This window comes from Suncus etruscus, chromosome 1 (genome assembly GCF_024139225.1).
Source record: "Suncus etruscus isolate mSunEtr1 chromosome 1, mSunEtr1.pri.cur, whole genome shotgun sequence".
In the NCBI taxonomy this organism is placed as follows: Eukaryota; Metazoa; Chordata; class Mammalia; order Eulipotyphla; family Soricidae; genus Suncus; species Suncus etruscus.
In genome coordinates this window covers 14,227,823-14,245,179 of record NC_064848.1, presented here as the reverse complement: position 1 = coordinate 14,245,179, position 17,357 = coordinate 14,227,823, and the positions used below count along the sequence as shown (strand labels likewise).

Genomic DNA, 17,357 nt, shown 5'->3' with positions numbered 1-17,357 from the left:
GGCTGGGAATTGAGAGTCAGATCCACTGGAAGGAATGTTTGGGGGCCACAGAGCTAAGGGCTGGGGAGATGGCCACTATGGCAAGATGTGAGAGCTGGTCAAGGAAAGTGTGTGAGAAGGGGACTATATCTCCAACCCTAGGCGAACAAGTCTAACTAAAGCAGAGTCACTGCATGGAATAATTCAGACCCGGTTGAGGGTGAAATACAGATTTTCTGGCATCTTCTACCTTGTATAAAGAGTGAGTTGCCTGCCAGAACTGTCGTTTTTATTGAGTACAGAGAACACACCCAGGTAGGGGAGTAAGGATAGCCAGACTATCCTGAGCCAGTCCCACTCAGGTTTACATGTAAGACAAATCTCTGTTTTGAGGTAAAACTAAGTTGTAGACCAATAGATACAAAGGAACCAGGGTTGATCTTTGTTTTGGGTAAAATAAGGTATAATCTAATAGGGGACGACCCAGGGAAAAGGGTGGGAGAGTCAGGCATCCTTACCTTAGTCACTAAAACCTTGTGTGTGCTGTCCCTGTGGGCACAGCTCAATTTAAGAACCTATGCTACCTCCCCATCACAAGGCTTCATCCTCCACTCAGAACTCAAAAACTGAAGTAGCCTCAGAAGCCAGGAGAGGCTGCTAGGAACCAGTGAGCGTGGCCACTGACCCTGACCAAACAATCATGATAAGGGACACTTGGCTCAGCTGGAGACTGTTCCCTCCTCCCCAGATAACAGTAACTCTCTGCAGACATCTCCTGCTGCCTGAGCTCCCTAAATATTATCCCGAGACACGACTTCATTATTCCATTTAGTTCTGGGGAAGCATGGTCCTACACCTGAGGATTATACAGTTATACAGTCACTACAGCCAATAGCCTGCGAGCTCAAGTGTGGCTCACTGAAAGGACCCACCACGAAAGGGACACTTGCTCTCCACACACTACTCTAGAGTTCGGGGTGCTTCCCAGAACCTTGTGGACAGTGCCTCTTTTCATCCCAGGGCTCTGAGGGGAGTGCTGGTGGTTGACTCAAATCCTGGCCAGCACAGCCACCAGGAGTCACTCTGAATTCCTCTGGTCTCCCCCCATTCCCCAGGACACAACTCCCTTCAAAGCCACTGGAGGTTTGAAGCTATTTTATTTACAAGTTTACATTAACACAATGAAAGAAACACAGAATTGAAGCTTAGTTAATATAGTAGTGTGACAACAGGTATCATTTTGATGATTACATTATTTTAAACAACAAACTACACGGAGAAATTAATGCCAATAAAATTCTTGGTCATAATATTAAGAAATACAATATATAAATTGAAAATATGATTGCTTAAAGTTTGAAAGTGAGTGAACTCATTGGGACAGTCAGAGCTGAACATGATGTGATGGGCAGGGTGGAGATGCTCCGACTCAAATGAAAACGCTCGGTTAACGAGGAAAAGCAGTTTGTGGGGTTGGGGGCTCCTCAGCCGAGTATGCTTACATCACAGAACAGGATGACTTGCCTTGGGAAGCGGCCCCGTCCATCTTCTCTGCTTCCAGAATGATCCTCCGGAACACGTCCACTGCAGTCTGAAAATGGCATACACTGTGCTGAGCTGGGGTGGATCCCGTCCTTCATCTGAGTCCCCCAAAACTGGAACCTCCTGCTGGTAAGCCCCACTACAACTCTGTCCTCAGCTGTGCAGGCCCATGGGCACCCTGACTTACCAGCAGTCTTGGGAGGGGAACCTTTAATGACCACCACCCCAGGCATAATCAAAGACCCAGGGAGGGGCAGGGAAACCATGCATAAAAGGGCACTGTTAGGAAGCAGGAGTGCTGCTGCTCTCCCCCAGAACTGGGCAACATACTCATTTCCTGTCTTAAAAACCTTTTTTTTTTGGTTTCTGGGCTAGACCTAACAGTGTTCAGGAGTCACACCTGGAGCGCTCAGGGGAATCAGGGGAACCATACAGTGTCATCAAACCTGGATCAGGCTACATGTGCAAAGCAAACACCTATCAGACGTACTTTAGTTTTGGCCCCTAATGAGCTATTTTTCTGTTTGTTTCTTGGGTCACTCCTGCCTGTGCCGGGGGTGGAACCAGACCTTCAGAACACTAGCAGCACTTAGCCCACTAAGATTCTCTCAGGATCACATATACAAAATTTACCAAAACCCTGAAGAACCCTAGTAGTTAGGATTTTTTTTGTTTTTGTTTTTGTTTTGGGGGGGGGGGCCCACACCTGTTTGATGCTCAGGGGTTACTCCTGGCTAAGCCCCTGGCTTGGGGGACCATATGAGACACCAGGGATCGAACCATGGTCCTTCCTTGGTTAGCGCTTGCAAGGCAGACACCTTACCTCTAGCGCCACCTCCCCAGCCCCAGGATTTTTTTCATATTAACTTTTTAAGTTTATAACATGACTCATGTGGCAGTCAAAAAGCAGTCTAGAGCCTTCTATGGAGCTAGAAACTACAGAACCAGACAATGCAAAAAGCCAGCAGAGGTGCTCTCAGTGGAATAAACCTCAGGGCACCCTTCTACCCACAGCTCCAGGCAGCTCCCAAAAGGTACTCAGAGCCTTCAATAACTAAATGATGCCTCAACCAAACACCTACTTTAGGATCCTCAGATGGTCTCCGAAGAGGAGTCAAATTAGAACAGAAGCAAGAGAGTACTCTTAGAGACCGTTCAACTGTGCTCCTCAGAAGAATGCAAAATCGACAAGTACTCACTGACTCCCCCACCACCTTATTGGCTTGTAGCTGCCTCCCTTGGCCAGGCCCAAGAGGGCTCAGAATAGTTGTGAGGGTCTCAGTACCTGGTTTTCTTTAGCAGAAGATTCCAAAAAAGCTGCATTCCAGGATTCTGCCAGTGCTTTCCCTTCTTCATAACTGATTACCCTAAAAGACAGTACGTGTAGCTTCAAGTTCTAGCTGTTACATGGAAGCCACCAGGCCACCCATGCACTAGGCCCCACTGCCCACCTGATGACACTGAGGGGCACTGAGTGAATCCATCTGTGGGAGAACCCTTGTTCCAGAACTTATGAATACTGCTGGCCAGGATCTCATGTATGTAGGAAGAGGCTGTTAGCAGCCCAGGATGTGGGGCATTGGGTCCCCATGTGCCTCAGCAACATGGCCCCAAGAAGCCAAAAAGTCCCTGGCCAACCCTCCCGCAGCATCATCCAGAACAACCTTGTAGCCTGGCCTGTAGCCCAGACCCCTGTGCTACTATCTCAGCCCACCAAGAGCACTGGTCAGAGAGAAAAATCCAACTGGATATGCTGTGTCCAATGGCCCCACCTTTCCATGTGCAGGTCTTTCTTATTCCCGACAAGCATGATGGGGATCCTGGAGAGGAGAGAGAGGTCAGTGGCAGGATGGGGGGAGTGGGGCATAGGAGGGTGAGGGTCAGGCACTTACTGCACTTTGCCCACCATGTCCAAAAGTTTCCCATGGATGACCTTGACCACCTCGAAGCTAGAAAACAGCAGAAACCAAGGACAGCATGAGGGCCATTGGGTGGAGTTGGGGGGGGGGGGGGGAAACGACATACACAGCCTCAGGGGTCATTTCAAACCCACAAGCATCATGCATAATAAGAGATGGTGTGAGTGGACACAGGACACCCCCACATCACAGGCACCCATGGAGATGCTCCTTGCTGTGTTCTCCATATTTTTCTGGTCTGGCCCTGCCCTTGCTGCCAGTAGGACTATGGAGACTATACCACTGGCAAAGGCCCTACGTCAGGGGTCTCAAACTCAATTTACCTGGGAGCCGCAGGAGGCAAAGTCGGGGTGAGGCAGGGCGGCCTAAGGGATTTTGCTTACCGAATATTTGCAACAAAAAAATCGCATTAGTAAGAAAAAAATTGCAAAAAAATCGCATTAAACATTTGCATACCCAAACGGAACTGCTCGGGGTATGCCAATGTTTAATGCGATTTTTTTTACTAATGCGATTTTTATTGCGATAATCGCAAATATTGCGATATTTGAAGGATGGCTGTGGGCCACAAAATGTTGTACAGAGGGCCGCAAACGGCCCGCGGGCCACGAGTTTGAGACCCCTGCCCTACGTATTCCCGACAGGAGGTAGCCCCACTTCTGGTAGCTCAGTGCTAACTCTACCTTCAACACCCAGAACCTATTTTTTTTTTTTTTTTGGTTTTTGGGCCACACCCTGTGATGCTCAGGGGTTACTCCTGGCTATGTGCTCAGAAGTCGCTCCTGGCTTGGGGGACCATATGGGACTCCGGGGGATCGAACCGTGGTCCGTCCTAGGCTAGCGCAGGCAAGGCAGGCACCTTACCTCCAGCGCCACCGCCCGGCCCCAGAACCTATTTTTTTTACTGCCTCATGGGCCACCTGATCAGGTGCAGCCCAGCATGCATTTCTAAGTCACAGGAAGAGCTTGAGCTCTAGGGGGTCTGAGGCTATGATGGCCCCATTGTGCAGGTGGGGGGCACTGCTGCTCAGGAATCTTATTTCCTAAATAAAAGGGGATAGATAATATGTTCTAGACTCAAAGCCCTGGTCTGGATTATCAAGTCCAGTCATACCAATAGAATGCAAAAACACAGAAGTAAATCAACCAGCAACAACAAACATGTAGTCATTTACTCAGGAGCGAGGAAGTCCAAGTGGACAGAAGTCTGACTCCATGGGCCTAGAGAAGACCTGGACTCGATCATTTCCCCCTAAGCACAAGTTAACTACACAAGATAGTCAATGAGCACACAGCCCAAGAATCAAGCCTAATCCTAGCAAAATTCCTAAGAGAGTAATCCTCTTTGCAGTGCAGATTTACTCAGCTGAGGAGGTTCTACTTACCTTTTAATGGATGTTACAGAATACACAAGAATATAACCATTAATATCTATGGAGTATGTCTGAGGGAAGATAGAATATTCATCCTGTAAAGAAAGAATAATTATATTTGAATATAGCATAACAGACAATTTGTACCCTGTTCTTCATACATAGGTCACATAATCAAAGAAATCAAACAAAGAGTTGTTTATAATTACTCTTGATTGGGGTTGGACCGATAGCATAGCAATAGGGCGTTTGCCTTGCATGTGGCCAACCCCAGACAGACTCTGGTTCAATCCCATATGGTCCCCTGAGCCTGCCAGGAGTGACTTCTGAGCCCAGAGCCATGAGTGTCGCTGGGAGTGCCGCTGGGTGTGGCCCAAAACCAAAACCAACCAAACAAACAAACAAAAAGATTACTGTAGATACACTGTCCACATGCATAGATTTAACTGGTTTGGGAGTTAAGCCAAAATGGGTGATGATTGGCTACATTGGGGGCATGGACACCCCTCTCCCCAAGCAGTGTTCCAGGGGCCCAGGGTTAGTCTTAGTATGGATCAACCCTCTCAGCTGTATCATGTGATGTAACAAGTGATTTGAAAGCCTGGATTTTTGGAATCTCTGGGAAGAGGATCTTCCCAATGAAAGATCCCACATTTCCTGCATGGGGAAAATGTTCAAGAACTTGACAGCTCAGGGCATTGGCAAGTGCTGCTGGGTCATCTCATGAAAAACATCTTAATACCTGAAAAGCTTGAGGACTAAATGGCCCATTTTCTGCCCGATTCCAAGTGGTACCTGTTGCTCGCCAGAGGCTGCCTCTAGCATGAGAGGGAATGGGGAGAACTGAGGCCTGGCCAGCACAATGCATCGACACTGAGGCCCACACAAGTGATTTATTTAATAACTTTGGAACAATTATGCCACAGTATAACGTGTATCCAGTGTTAGAAAGCTGCTTCTATGAATTACTGAAGTCTACAAAAGGAGGTCTCAGCACCAAAGGGCCATGCATGGTCACAAGGATACAAAGCATTAGTTCTTGTGTCCTGGGGCCTCTTGATCACTGCACGGGAGACTGGCCCCCACCAAGTATTCCAGAGGAATCAAAGACTTAAAGAAAGATAATCATTCTAAGTGGACACTTACATGAACAAAAGTAAAAAAAAAAAACAGGGTCAGATAAGAGTACAGGTTTAAGGTGTATTTACTTTGCACATGGTTAATCCCGAGTTCTCACACACAACACACACAACACACACACACACACACACACACACACACACACACAGAGTAGCCCTTGAACATGCCCAAGTTCCCAACTGCTACACACACACAACTAACTCCACCTCCCCTATACACCCTCAAAACAAAAACAAACCTCCCAAACAGAAAAATCACCCCAACAACGTGTAAATGCAATGAAGTTCTTCATGGTTAAGAATCTTTCCAACATTTGGCCGGAGAGATAGCACAGCGGCATTTGCCTTGCAAGCAACTGACCCAGGACCTAAGGTGGTTGGTTCAAATCCCGGCATCCCACATAGTCCCCGTGCCTGCCAGGAGCTATTTCTGAGCAGATAGCCAGGAGTAACCCCTGAGCACTGCCGGGTGTGGCCCAAAAAACAAACAAACAAAAAAGAAAATAGACTAATGACAATAACCAAAACAAAAACAAAAAACATCTTTCCAACAAAAACCATAAAACAAAAGACAAAGCTGAAAACAAACCCTACAGTTCAGGTTACATACAAAATCTTTTTCTTCTTTTTTTTAGGGGGAGGGGTCACACCCAGCAGAACTCAGGGATTACTCCTGGCTCTACACTCAAAAATCGCTCCTGACATTCTTGGGGGACCATATGGGATGCCGGGATTCGAACCACCGACCCTTCTGCATGAAAGGCAAATGCTTTACCTCCATGCTATCTCTCCGGCTCCACATACAAAATCTTTAGTTAGCATTGGAAGGGGTCACTCAGGTCAATAATAAGCAAAGACTAAGTGCTCAATAGAAAACTAGCAAAGCCCATATGCAGAGATAATTAGTTAACAGAGGAGTTAATTTGAGTCCTCAACAGGCATATAAGTTTAAATTCCTTTAAGGGGTAAAACAAATCCCAACAGCCAAGGACATCCTGGATACAACAGCAGTCTGGTGGCAGTGCTAACACAGTGGCCTGGCTTTGCCTTGAGAGAAGGAATCAGAAACGAACTCAAAGGAGTCCTTGGGGATTTGGACTCCCAGCATCTCACAGAGGAAGCTTGCTTTGCAGCATCTGTCCAATGGGTGCCTGATCTGACTGCGGCAGGAAAGAAAACTCCTTCACTGCCAAGATGGATACTTAGAACCACTGGGTAAGTGAACGAGTATTATGCACTCACATGGGAGTGAGTTCATAGAACTCACATTGTCCTAGAACAATGTGGAGCAGAGACACATCACTGTAGGTAGTAAACAAAATGGGCATGCTTGGGCACTGAGGAAGACCGAAATAGACAGAAGCAAGTTATTCGTGCTTCGGGGCCAAGGAGCTAGCTGATGGGAACAATATCAGTTCTACTAGTTACTTCTTGGTGTTATTTTATTTCTAGAACATGTGTATTTATTACTGTTTTCTTTTTTTTTGGGCCATACCTGTTTGATGCTCAGTGGTGACTCCTGGCTAAGCGCTCAGAAATTGCCCCTAGCTTGGGGGAACCATATGGGATGCCGGGGGATTGAACCGCGGTCCTTCCTTGGCTAGTTTGCAAGGCAGACACCTTACCTCTAGCGCCACCTCACCGGCCCCTATTTATTACTGTTTTAAAATCCCTGTGATTTTATTTATTTATTTTTATTTTTTTCTATTTTAATTATAAGAACAATGATGCAAAGAAAGAGGACAAGGTAAAGTTACAGTGGAAGGACAATCACCCATAAACAGAGTTCTCAGAAGAAACCCCCTTGCTGACACCTAAATTTTGAACTTAGTCAAAGAACATTAAGAAAAATAAAACAGAACCCATGTACAATTACTTTGTCCACAAGTCCCCAGATTGTAGTACATTATAACATTTCTTGGCAGTACATAAAGCAATCTAAAGCCATGAAATTTATGTGACTCCTTAAACACTGAAGGCATAGTATTTTTTTACATTTTTTTTTTTTTTTGGTTTTTGGGCCACACCCTGTGACGCTCAGGGGTTACTCCTGGCTATGCGCTCAGAAGTTGCTCCTGGCTTGGGGGACCATATGGGACGCCGGGGGATCGAACCGCAGTCCGTCCTAGGCTAGCGCAGGAAAGGCAGGCACCTTACCTCCAGCGCCACCGCCCGGCCCATTTTTTACATTTTCATGCACATGCATATTAGTTTAAGTTTAAAAGGGAATCTAACGCAATAAAAAAATGACTGACTCACTTGTCATTAAGTAGGCTTCAATCAGGCACAAACAGTATTTCAGGCCAATTATAAAGAATTGCTAGGGCAAGAGCAATAGCAAAGGGGGCAGGCATTTGCCTAGCAGGTGGCCAACATTAGTTCAATCCCTGGTATCGCATATGGTCCCCCAAGCAAAGCCAGAAATGATTTGTCACAGGGGTCTCAAACTCAATTTACCTGCGGGCCGCAGGAGGCAAAGTCGGGGTGATCCTTGAGTGCTAAGTCAGTAGTAAGCCTTGAACATTGGGGGGTGTGACCCAAACAACTAAAACAAAACAAAATGATTCCTCTAGGGCAGGGCCACAAAATGTTGTATGTTTGCGGCCTGCGAGTTTGAGATCCCTGATTATGAGTTCGGAGACAGAAGTATCCCCCTGAGCATTGCAGGATGTAGCTCCAAAACCAAAATAAATTAAAAAGAGAAAGAATTCATTTGTATTTAACTGTTCCTCCATGGCAACCCCAGGCGGGTAGTGAAGCCAGCTTGTATCCACTGCTAGATGACATCTTCCCTAGAGCATCCTATCTGTATTTTATTTTTGTCCTGTAGGAAAAGAAATTCAGGACAAATCTATAAGGCAGGTGCCTCCTCTCCTGCTGAGTTTGAATTCCAGAGCACTGACAGGTCCTGCAGTCTTTAAGGACTATTAATACCACTGCCCAATCACAAAGAGAAGCTGGATTTAGATGGTTGGGGAAGAACTCTTTATATCTGGCACAGCCAAAGGAGCAAGACTAGCAGAACAGTTATCTCATTCATTCAAACAGCCCTAAGAGTCATTTTGTTGTTTATGGGTCACAATCATAAGCTTAGAGGGCCTATATGGTGCCAGGGATATGGCCACATCGTGAGCCTTAACTCCTGTACCGTATGTCAGGGGTCTCGAACTCAATTTACCTGGGGGCTGCAGGAGGCAAAGTCGGGGTGAGGCAGGTTCACATAAGGGATTTCACAAAAAAAAAAAAAAAAAAAAAAAAAGTCCTCAAACGTCATTATTAACAGTTTTAATTATTTTTTTCTTTTTTTGTGGTTTTTGGGTCACACCCGGCAGTGCTCAGGGGTTATTCCTGGCTCCAGGCTCAGAAATTGCTCCTGGCAGGCACGGGGGACCATATGGGATGCCGGGATTCAAACCGATGACCTCACGCATGAAAGGCCTTACCTCCATGCTATCTCTCCAGCCCCTAATTATTTTTTCTAAACATGAATAGAACATTGAGTGAAGATCATGAACAGTTCTTCTGAACATGGCATCTTTTGTCTATTCCTTGCTGCCAGACTTGACAGCGCTTCTTCTCACAAATCTGAACCACATTTGGCTTTAGAAAGGAAGCAGTTGAGACCCTCAGTATGGCTTGAAGAGGATCATCATTAAGTCTAGACCTGTACTTTGACTTGTTGAAGTTCAATGTGGAGAATAACTTTTCACACAAATATGTGCTCCCAAAAAGGCACATGGTGCGCTTGAACATTCAGGAAAGCTCAGGGAAACTGGGGGTCAATTCTCTCAAAAATTGCCCATGCATGTCTGCTTTTCCACTAATCTCCTTGAACTTGGCTTTGAGATCAGAGTTTCATTGTAGGTCAATGAGCTCCATTTGAAGCACAGGAGGGGCATCTTGCACATCAAAGGAAAAGGGGTCCACAAAAATTTGGAAAGTGGCTCTGTGCTTTTTGAAGTCTGGCAAATTCCTTCTCTAGCTTAAAAACAGCATCAACGTATTTCTCACCACTGAATGGTATGCCTGCATCCACAAGTTCCTTGCATGCTGGGAAATGGCAATGGTTTGTCTGAGAGAACTGGGATCTCCATGACACAAGTTTTGTGGAGAATGCTCTCACGTTGTCATAGGCAGCACTGATAAGCTGCCCCGGGCCTTGTAACATCTTGTTTAGTACATTCAGCTTATGTGTGATGTCAACAAGAAAAGCTAAGTCCATGAGCCATTTGTGATCACTCAACTCAGAAACAGCATTCCCATCCTTCTCCATGAAAGCTTTCACTTCTCTCAACTCAAAAAAATCTTTTCAGGACATTTCCCCTGCTGAGCCAACGTACCTTGGTGAAATAGAGCACATCTCCATATTCTAACTCCATTTCCTCTAAAAAAGCATGGAACCTCCTGTGCTTTAAGCCCCTGGATCTGATTCAGTTGATGCACTTCACAGCAACAGACCATCACATTGTCACACGGCAGGCATTTACTGCAAAGGGCCTGCTGATGGATAATCCAGTGAAGAGCAATGGCCTTCTCTACAACCCTCCTCTTCAAGTCCATTTTTCCTCCCTGTCATCGATGGCGCTCCCTTGATTATTATTCCAACAAACCTCTTCCATGGCAAACCTGCATTCTCAATGGCATCACACAGATGCCGAAATATCTCATTAGTGGTGGTCTGGCCATGCATTGGAATCATTGTGAGCAGCTCCTCTGTCAATTCAAAATTACAATCAACATCACAGACATAAATTGTGAGCTGCGCAGTGTCTGTTATATCTGTGCCCTTGTCAAGAGCAACTGAGTATGCATCAAACATTTGGCTTTCTCACACAGTTGACATGTCAGAAATGCACTCTGCCAGTGTTGGCAGAAAGGCTAACTTTGCTAAACTGACCTTTCTTTTCCAGACAGATAATACTTGGAGCCTGTAACATGCATTTTTTTTTTTTAACAAACTCTCCTTCTGTGAATGGTTTCCCTGCCTTAGCAATCATCTCACTAACCATGTAACTAGCTTTGACTGATACAACATTCTCTTTGGTTGCTTTCTTGAAGAAATCTTATTGCCTCATTAGACATGCTTTAAGACTGGCAACCTGCTTGGCTCTCTCATTTCTTGATATTTTGCACATTCCACAGCATGTTTAGTTGAATAATGGTGTTTCAGTTGTATTCCTTGTGCACTGCAACTTTCTCTGAGCAAATAAGATATGTGGGGATGGCCCTGTGCTCAACAAAGAAATACTGCGTCTCCCACTTTTCCTGAAATTGTCTGTGCTCGTCATCAATCTTTCTCTTCACTGCAGTCATGATGAAGGTATGACAAAATCTAATTCTGTAATAAAATTCTCTCCCTTTGGCCTTCGATAATGAAAGGGACAGCGGGCAGGAGCAGCGGAAATGACGTCTGTCTAGGCGCAAAGTATTCGCGATTATTCGCTTACCGAATATTTGCAAAAAAAAAAAATCGCTTTAGTAAGAAAAAATCGCAAAAAAATCACATTAAACATTTGCATACCCCAAACGAAATTGCTCGGGGTATGCGAATGTTTAATGCAATTTTTTTCTTACTAATGCGATTTTTATTGCGATTATTTGGTAAGCAAATAATCGTGAATACTGCGATATTTGAAGGCTGGCCGCAGGCCACAAAATGTTGTACAGAGGGCCACAAACGGCCCATGAGTTTGAGACCCCTGCTGTATGTCTTTCTAGCCTAACTTTTAATTTTTAATTTAATTTTTTTAGGGTTTTGGGGCCTCTCTAGGCATGCTTAGTCAAGCCTCACTCTTGGTGGACTTATAGGTGCTGCTGGGGATTAAACTGGGATGCAATGCAAGTGCTCTAACCCTCTACTTTCTTTTAAACCCCCTTTGTGGTCACTATTGTTTTGTTTTGGGGCCACACTCAGGGGCTTCTCCTGGTTATACACTCAGAAATCAATCCTGGCTTAGGGGACCATATGGGACACCGGGGAATCGAACAGCAGTCTGTCCTAGGCTACCAAGTAAGGCAAAAGTCCTACTGCTTGTGTCTTTGTGGTCACTTTTATGTGAGATTTCCCCACCCCACCCCCAATCATAATACGAAGAGCAAAAAAGGGAGACGTATTTGAAGATAACAGATGCCCAAGTGAACATTTTCAGCTTGTAGCATAAACAACCTCTCAGTGGAAGCTGTTTCCAAGCTGAAAGGGTGGTGGGTGGGTAGCTGAGCTCAACCTGCCCCTGGAGTAATATTAGTCTACTACCAGAGCATCACCTTTCAACCAACATGTTTCTTAGTGAATAAGAAGCATGAACCTTGCTGCTGTCACTATTCCATGCTGGGAGCAGGAAGTCTCCCATCAGTCGTAGGGTCTCAACACTGGGGATTGGTTGCCTGGCCGTAAAGGCATGTGCTGCAGTACTTTGACATGGAGAGGATGAACCCACAACAGCATCACCTCTCCCAACAAAACCAGGCAGCAAAGCCTACCGCCCCAGACAAGGCACCAGCCCATTAACAGTGGCCAGAAGCCCTTCATTCAGATAGTTGCCACACAGGCAGCTCCACACAACCCCAAGAATGAGCCCAGACACCAGAGACTACCAGTCACTATCTATACCCACTCCTGCCTAGACATAAAAGCAGAGAGTCTGCTCTTACAAGGCTACTGTTTTGCTCCCCACAGGCTGGCACTATAGTCCCTTGGTAATAAGGCATTGACCAAACTTCCAGCACCAAAGCCCCAAAGCTGTCCAGGGCTCATGAGCCTTCTTCAGCCCAACTTTGCTTCTTGATTCACTCTAATACCAAACTGCATTCCCATCTCCCCTCTCCCCAAAATCAAAGGGCACCCAAGGGTAGATCACACCACACTCCAACTACTCATGGTAAGAATGCAAGGGTCAGAACCCCAACCACAGCAACTCACCACAGTCCCATGGGACAGAGCCTATGAATCAAGCTCTTTGCTCCTTCTTGCCCATCCTCGCTTCCAGTCAGGTTTCCCTGGGGAACTGCCCTTTTGATGATAAAATGCTACACTGACCAGGGCCATACACTCTGATGATGAACAATTGAACCCTTAGATGTGTGTGGGGACTGGAGAGAAGGTGCTCAACAAAGGGCACAGAGCACTCACTGATTCTTAGATATAGATCAAAGTTTAGAAATTAGAAACTGCCACCCCTATCAAGAATAGGAACTTTCATGACGCAAAACAGAACTTAAATAAATCTTAAAATGGGAGAACAAAGGAATCGTATAAAAAGTTCCTGCAGATGTCCTGAAGAAGACAGGCAGGGGCCTGCTCACAGCACCGCAGCGGTTTCTTGGCTTTTGCTGCTGTCTGAGGAGGAGGGTGCAGGAGGTAAAAGCTGAGATTCTCAAGACACTTACTTGTCCAGCTGTATCTACAAGTTGAAGATGATATTCTTGTCCATTTATTGTGATCAATTTTGTTGAAAGCTATAGGAAAAAAGGGAATCATGTTAGCTAAAAAAATGTCACTTATAGCTTTACAATGATAACCAAAACAAGTCTTGAAATGATCACGTCAAGCCTCTTTTCACAGAACAAAGAGCAGATTTGAGCTGATGGCTTATGACTTCCAGCTTTACTACGCAAGCAGCACTGGCTGACTAAACTCAAGAGTGAGTAAACCTGGAACCTTCTCCAGAGAAATGGAAATCACAACAATTATTCAGACATAGGCTGTTCATGGCTTCATCTGTGGAGATTCTTTCTCTTGCAGAGAAATTGAATACATGACATAAAGTTGGAGGTCTAGAGTGTATCAAAAGCTTTCCATAGCTGACAGGAAGTCAGTTGTCACAAAGAATGATTGCTAACTGAAGAGCTAAAAACTTGCAGTACATAAAAAAGCTACAAGCTCAAGCTCTATTGACAGATCAACTTGCTCAGAGCAGATGTTCTCTGTATGAATGAGGCACCCTGCCCAATCTGCTTCCCGTTTTTAAGCCATTTGTCAGAAAAGTCCTTTCCCCTACCCCGGGAAATAACTTCCGGAAAACTTAATTCAGAATTCGGAGACAGACTTCAAACAAATATAGTCAAAAGAGGAAAGAACTATTCCTAGTAACAGAATCTGAATGAGTAACCATCTGGTCCCCTGACGGTAACTCAGAACAGATCTCTCAAGTTGCACCACGTCCAGGCTGGCTGTTTCCACTTGGCAACATCTTCCCTGGTGCATTGCGGAGATCCATCACCTTTACCCACTGTCCCCCAAGTGCAAGAAAGCAAGAGAAAGCAAAAGTGGAGGGACCCTGCAGGTACAAAGAAGGGAATGAGGGTTTGGTGAATGGCGGCTGAGACCCAGAGCCCAGTGTCATTGCAGACATAACTCTGATGGGCAGCAGGCCCCACTGTAACCCCCATATCAAGATCCTACCTTTCTGGAAATGATAGCTCTTAAGATAGAACCAAGAAGTGCTCTATGTGGCTGGAGAGATAGCACAGCGATGTTTGCCTTGCAAGCAGCTGACCCAGGACCTAAGTGGTTGGTTCCAAATCCCGGGTGTCCCATATGGTCCCCTATGCCTGCCAGGAGCTATTTTCTGAGCAAATAGCCAGGAGTAACCCCTGAGCACCACCAGGTGTGGCCCAAAAGCCAAAAAAAAAAAAGAAGTGCACTAGATATTTGGACACCAGTCTGCATTCTTTCCAAGGTGCTCTCTCTGGCATGCCTGCCAGCCACCAACACCTGCACTGCATGGCAGGTCAAGTCAAGAAGTGTGCTCAGGACTCCCAGAAAGTATGGAGCATGCCATGGATTCACAGTTAGAAGCTTCAACTGTGCCTCTGAGAGTGTGGCGTGTTGATTAGAGCAAAAGAAAGCCAAGGATAGAGGGTACACAAGCAGATAGGCACACACTGCCAGGGATGTCCTTTGAGTAGAAGTCAGTGGAGCTACAAGGAGAGAGGATGAGGTGTCTGGGAACAAGTGGAAGGGTGAGTGGACCCAGGCGTGAGCATGGGGCACCTCTGCCTGATCTCTATTTTACAAGACTTTGGAGAACTGGCAGGAGACCTCTGGCCAAAAGCATATAAACAGAAGGGTGGGTTCTAGATGTTTCAGGTACAAACCCAAAGACACTTGGATGACAAGTGAGGGAAAGCCAGGACATCTTGAAGGTTGTGCCTGAGGGATCGGGAACAATCAGCTAGTAGAGTGCTTATCGCCCACCCAGGTTTGATTCCTGGAACCCCATATGGCCCCTTCAAATCCCTACCAGAGTGAGCATAGAGTCAGTTCTATCAAAGTCCTGAGCACAACAAGTTGTGGATCCAAAACAATAAAAGATTCTGCCTAAGCCACCTTGTTCAAGAGCATGTCCCAGGAAGCAAAGCCTGGTGGGGTACTTGAGGAAGCCTAGTTGTGTGGCAAAGTAAGCAGGTAAGCAGAAAAGCCTTGGTGGCAGCTTAAGAGAAAGGACAGATCTCAAGGAATGCGGAACTCTTTTCAAGAGTAGAGCAGATTGGTCTGAGGCTGAAGCTTAGGCATCCTGATGGCCAGGTCAGAAAAATGGAGAAGACCCAGTCAGAGATAAGGAAATACGGCAAGGTGTCAGAGGGTTGGGGGAGCAGCCAAAGTGGGCCAGATGATGCAAAGGGAACAAGCAATATTTGAAAGTTCTAGAGCAGGGGTCTCAAACTCAATTTACCTGGGGGCAGCAGGAGGCAATGTCGGGGTTGAGGTAGGGCCGCATAAGGGATTTCACTTACCGAACATTCGCAATAAAAAAAAAAAATCGCATTAAACATCTGCATACCCCAAACAAAACTGCTTGGGGTATGCAAATGTTTAATGTGATTTCTTTCTTTCTCTTTTTTTTTGGTTTTTGGGCCACACACCCGGCAGTACTCAGGGTTACCTCCTGGCTATCTGCTCAGAAAGTTCCTGGCAGGCACAGGGGGACCATATGGGAAGCCGGGATTCAAACCAACCACCTTAGGTCCTGGATCAGCTGCTTGCAAGGCAAAAACCACTGTACTATCTCTCCGGCCCCGCAACTTTTTTTCTTACTAAAGCTTTTTTATTGTGATTATTCGGTAAGCGAATAATCGCGAATACTGCGATAATTGAAGGGCTGGCCGCGGGCTGCGAGTTTGAGACCTGTTCTATGAGGATCTCAGCACATCCCTTTTCCAATCACAGAACCTACTCAGAAGCAAGGTGTTTGCTGAAGTGTGTAGAGAACCTGCTGGACCCTTCTGCAAAGTGCACCCTTTCACAACTCCCTCTTCTACAGGACAGATGAGCAATGTACAGCCAGTAGCAGTGTCTAGGGGATAGCAGAGGACACTGTTCTCCCCTTTTACTGAAAAGCTGGCATTAATTTTGTGTTGAGATGTTATATGACACTGACTTACACAAGTGAGTATTTCAAGGAGTAATTTGAATGTGAAACATTTCCTCAAGCTAGAAAATAAGGATCTTCATCTGAAGATGACACAGATATCTAAGTTTTGCTCTTGAAGTGGCAGCTCAAAACATTTTTGTCATACAAGGGCCTGCTGTAAACCACCTATCTACATGGTGGGGAAAAATAACTGATGGGTTATTTTTGGATTTAGAGCCACCAAGGGTTGTCTGGTTTCTAGGCTTTATTTGGTAGTGCCCAAAAGGAAGCATGTGGTGCTGGGGAAAAAAAACCTGGTTGCTGCCACACATAGCTCACACTGCAGTATGTTCAGCTTACAGGTCTGAATCTATGATTATTAAATCATTAAACCATTCATTCGGGGCCGAGGGCGTGTGGCGCTAAAGGTAAGGTGCCCTGCCTTGCCTGCGCTAGCCTTGGACGGACCGGCAGCTCGATCCCCCGGTGTCCCATATGGTCCCCCAAGCCAGGAGCAACTTCTGAGCACATAGCCAGGAGTAATCCCTGAGCGTTACCGGGTGTGGGCCCAAAAACCATTCATTCTTTCAGCTACGAAACCAGACACAATCACATTCCCTCCTTAGCCCCTCTTATCACTTCACAATGTTCTCTACTAATGTGAGTGGGGGATATGATGGGTGAGAAATATGATGGGAGGACATAACAGAGTAAGCATTCTGCCCTGTATGAACTGCTGAAGCATAGTAAGAATATTTTAGGGGGCCGCGAGAGATAGCACAGCGGCTTTTGCCTTGCAAGCAGCCGATCCAGGACCAAAGGTGGTTGGTTCGAATCCCGGTGGTCCCATTTGTGTCCCCCGTGCCTGCCAGGAGCTATTTTCTAAGCAGACAGCCAGGAGTAACCCCTGAGCATCGCCGGGTGTGGCCCAAAAACCAAAAAAAAAAAAAAAAAAAAAGAAGAATATTTAGGGGATCTATACTCTTGTTTTCATTCCTCTCTTCTTGCCTAGGAACTATTCTAAATACTTTCCTTTTGGGGGATAGACAGAAG

At 45.9% G+C, this 17,357-nt stretch overlaps 1 protein-coding gene across 1 annotated transcript in view; it reads right to left on the bottom strand.

The window, feature by feature from the left end:
• Window positions 1-1,119: 1,119 nt before the first annotated feature.
• Window positions 1,120-17,357, bottom strand: part of RHEB (Ras homolog, mTORC1 binding) — a 33,858-nt gene continuing 17,620 nt past the window's right edge. The window contains exons 3-9 of the mRNA XM_049778754.1: window positions 13,649-13,653; window positions 13,339-13,407; window positions 4,826-4,908; window positions 3,414-3,470; window positions 3,294-3,341; window positions 2,807-2,888; window positions 1,120-1,570 (exon numbers count right to left, since the gene is read on the bottom strand). Coding sequence (XP_049634711.1) covers window positions 1,478-1,570; window positions 2,807-2,888; window positions 3,294-3,341; window positions 3,414-3,470; window positions 4,826-4,908; window positions 13,339-13,407; window positions 13,649-13,653 — 437 coding nt within the window. The 3' untranslated portion in view covers window positions 1,120-1,477. The remainder of the gene's footprint in view (window positions 1,571-2,806; window positions 2,889-3,293; window positions 3,342-3,413; window positions 3,471-4,825; window positions 4,909-13,338; window positions 13,408-13,648; window positions 13,654-17,357) is intronic.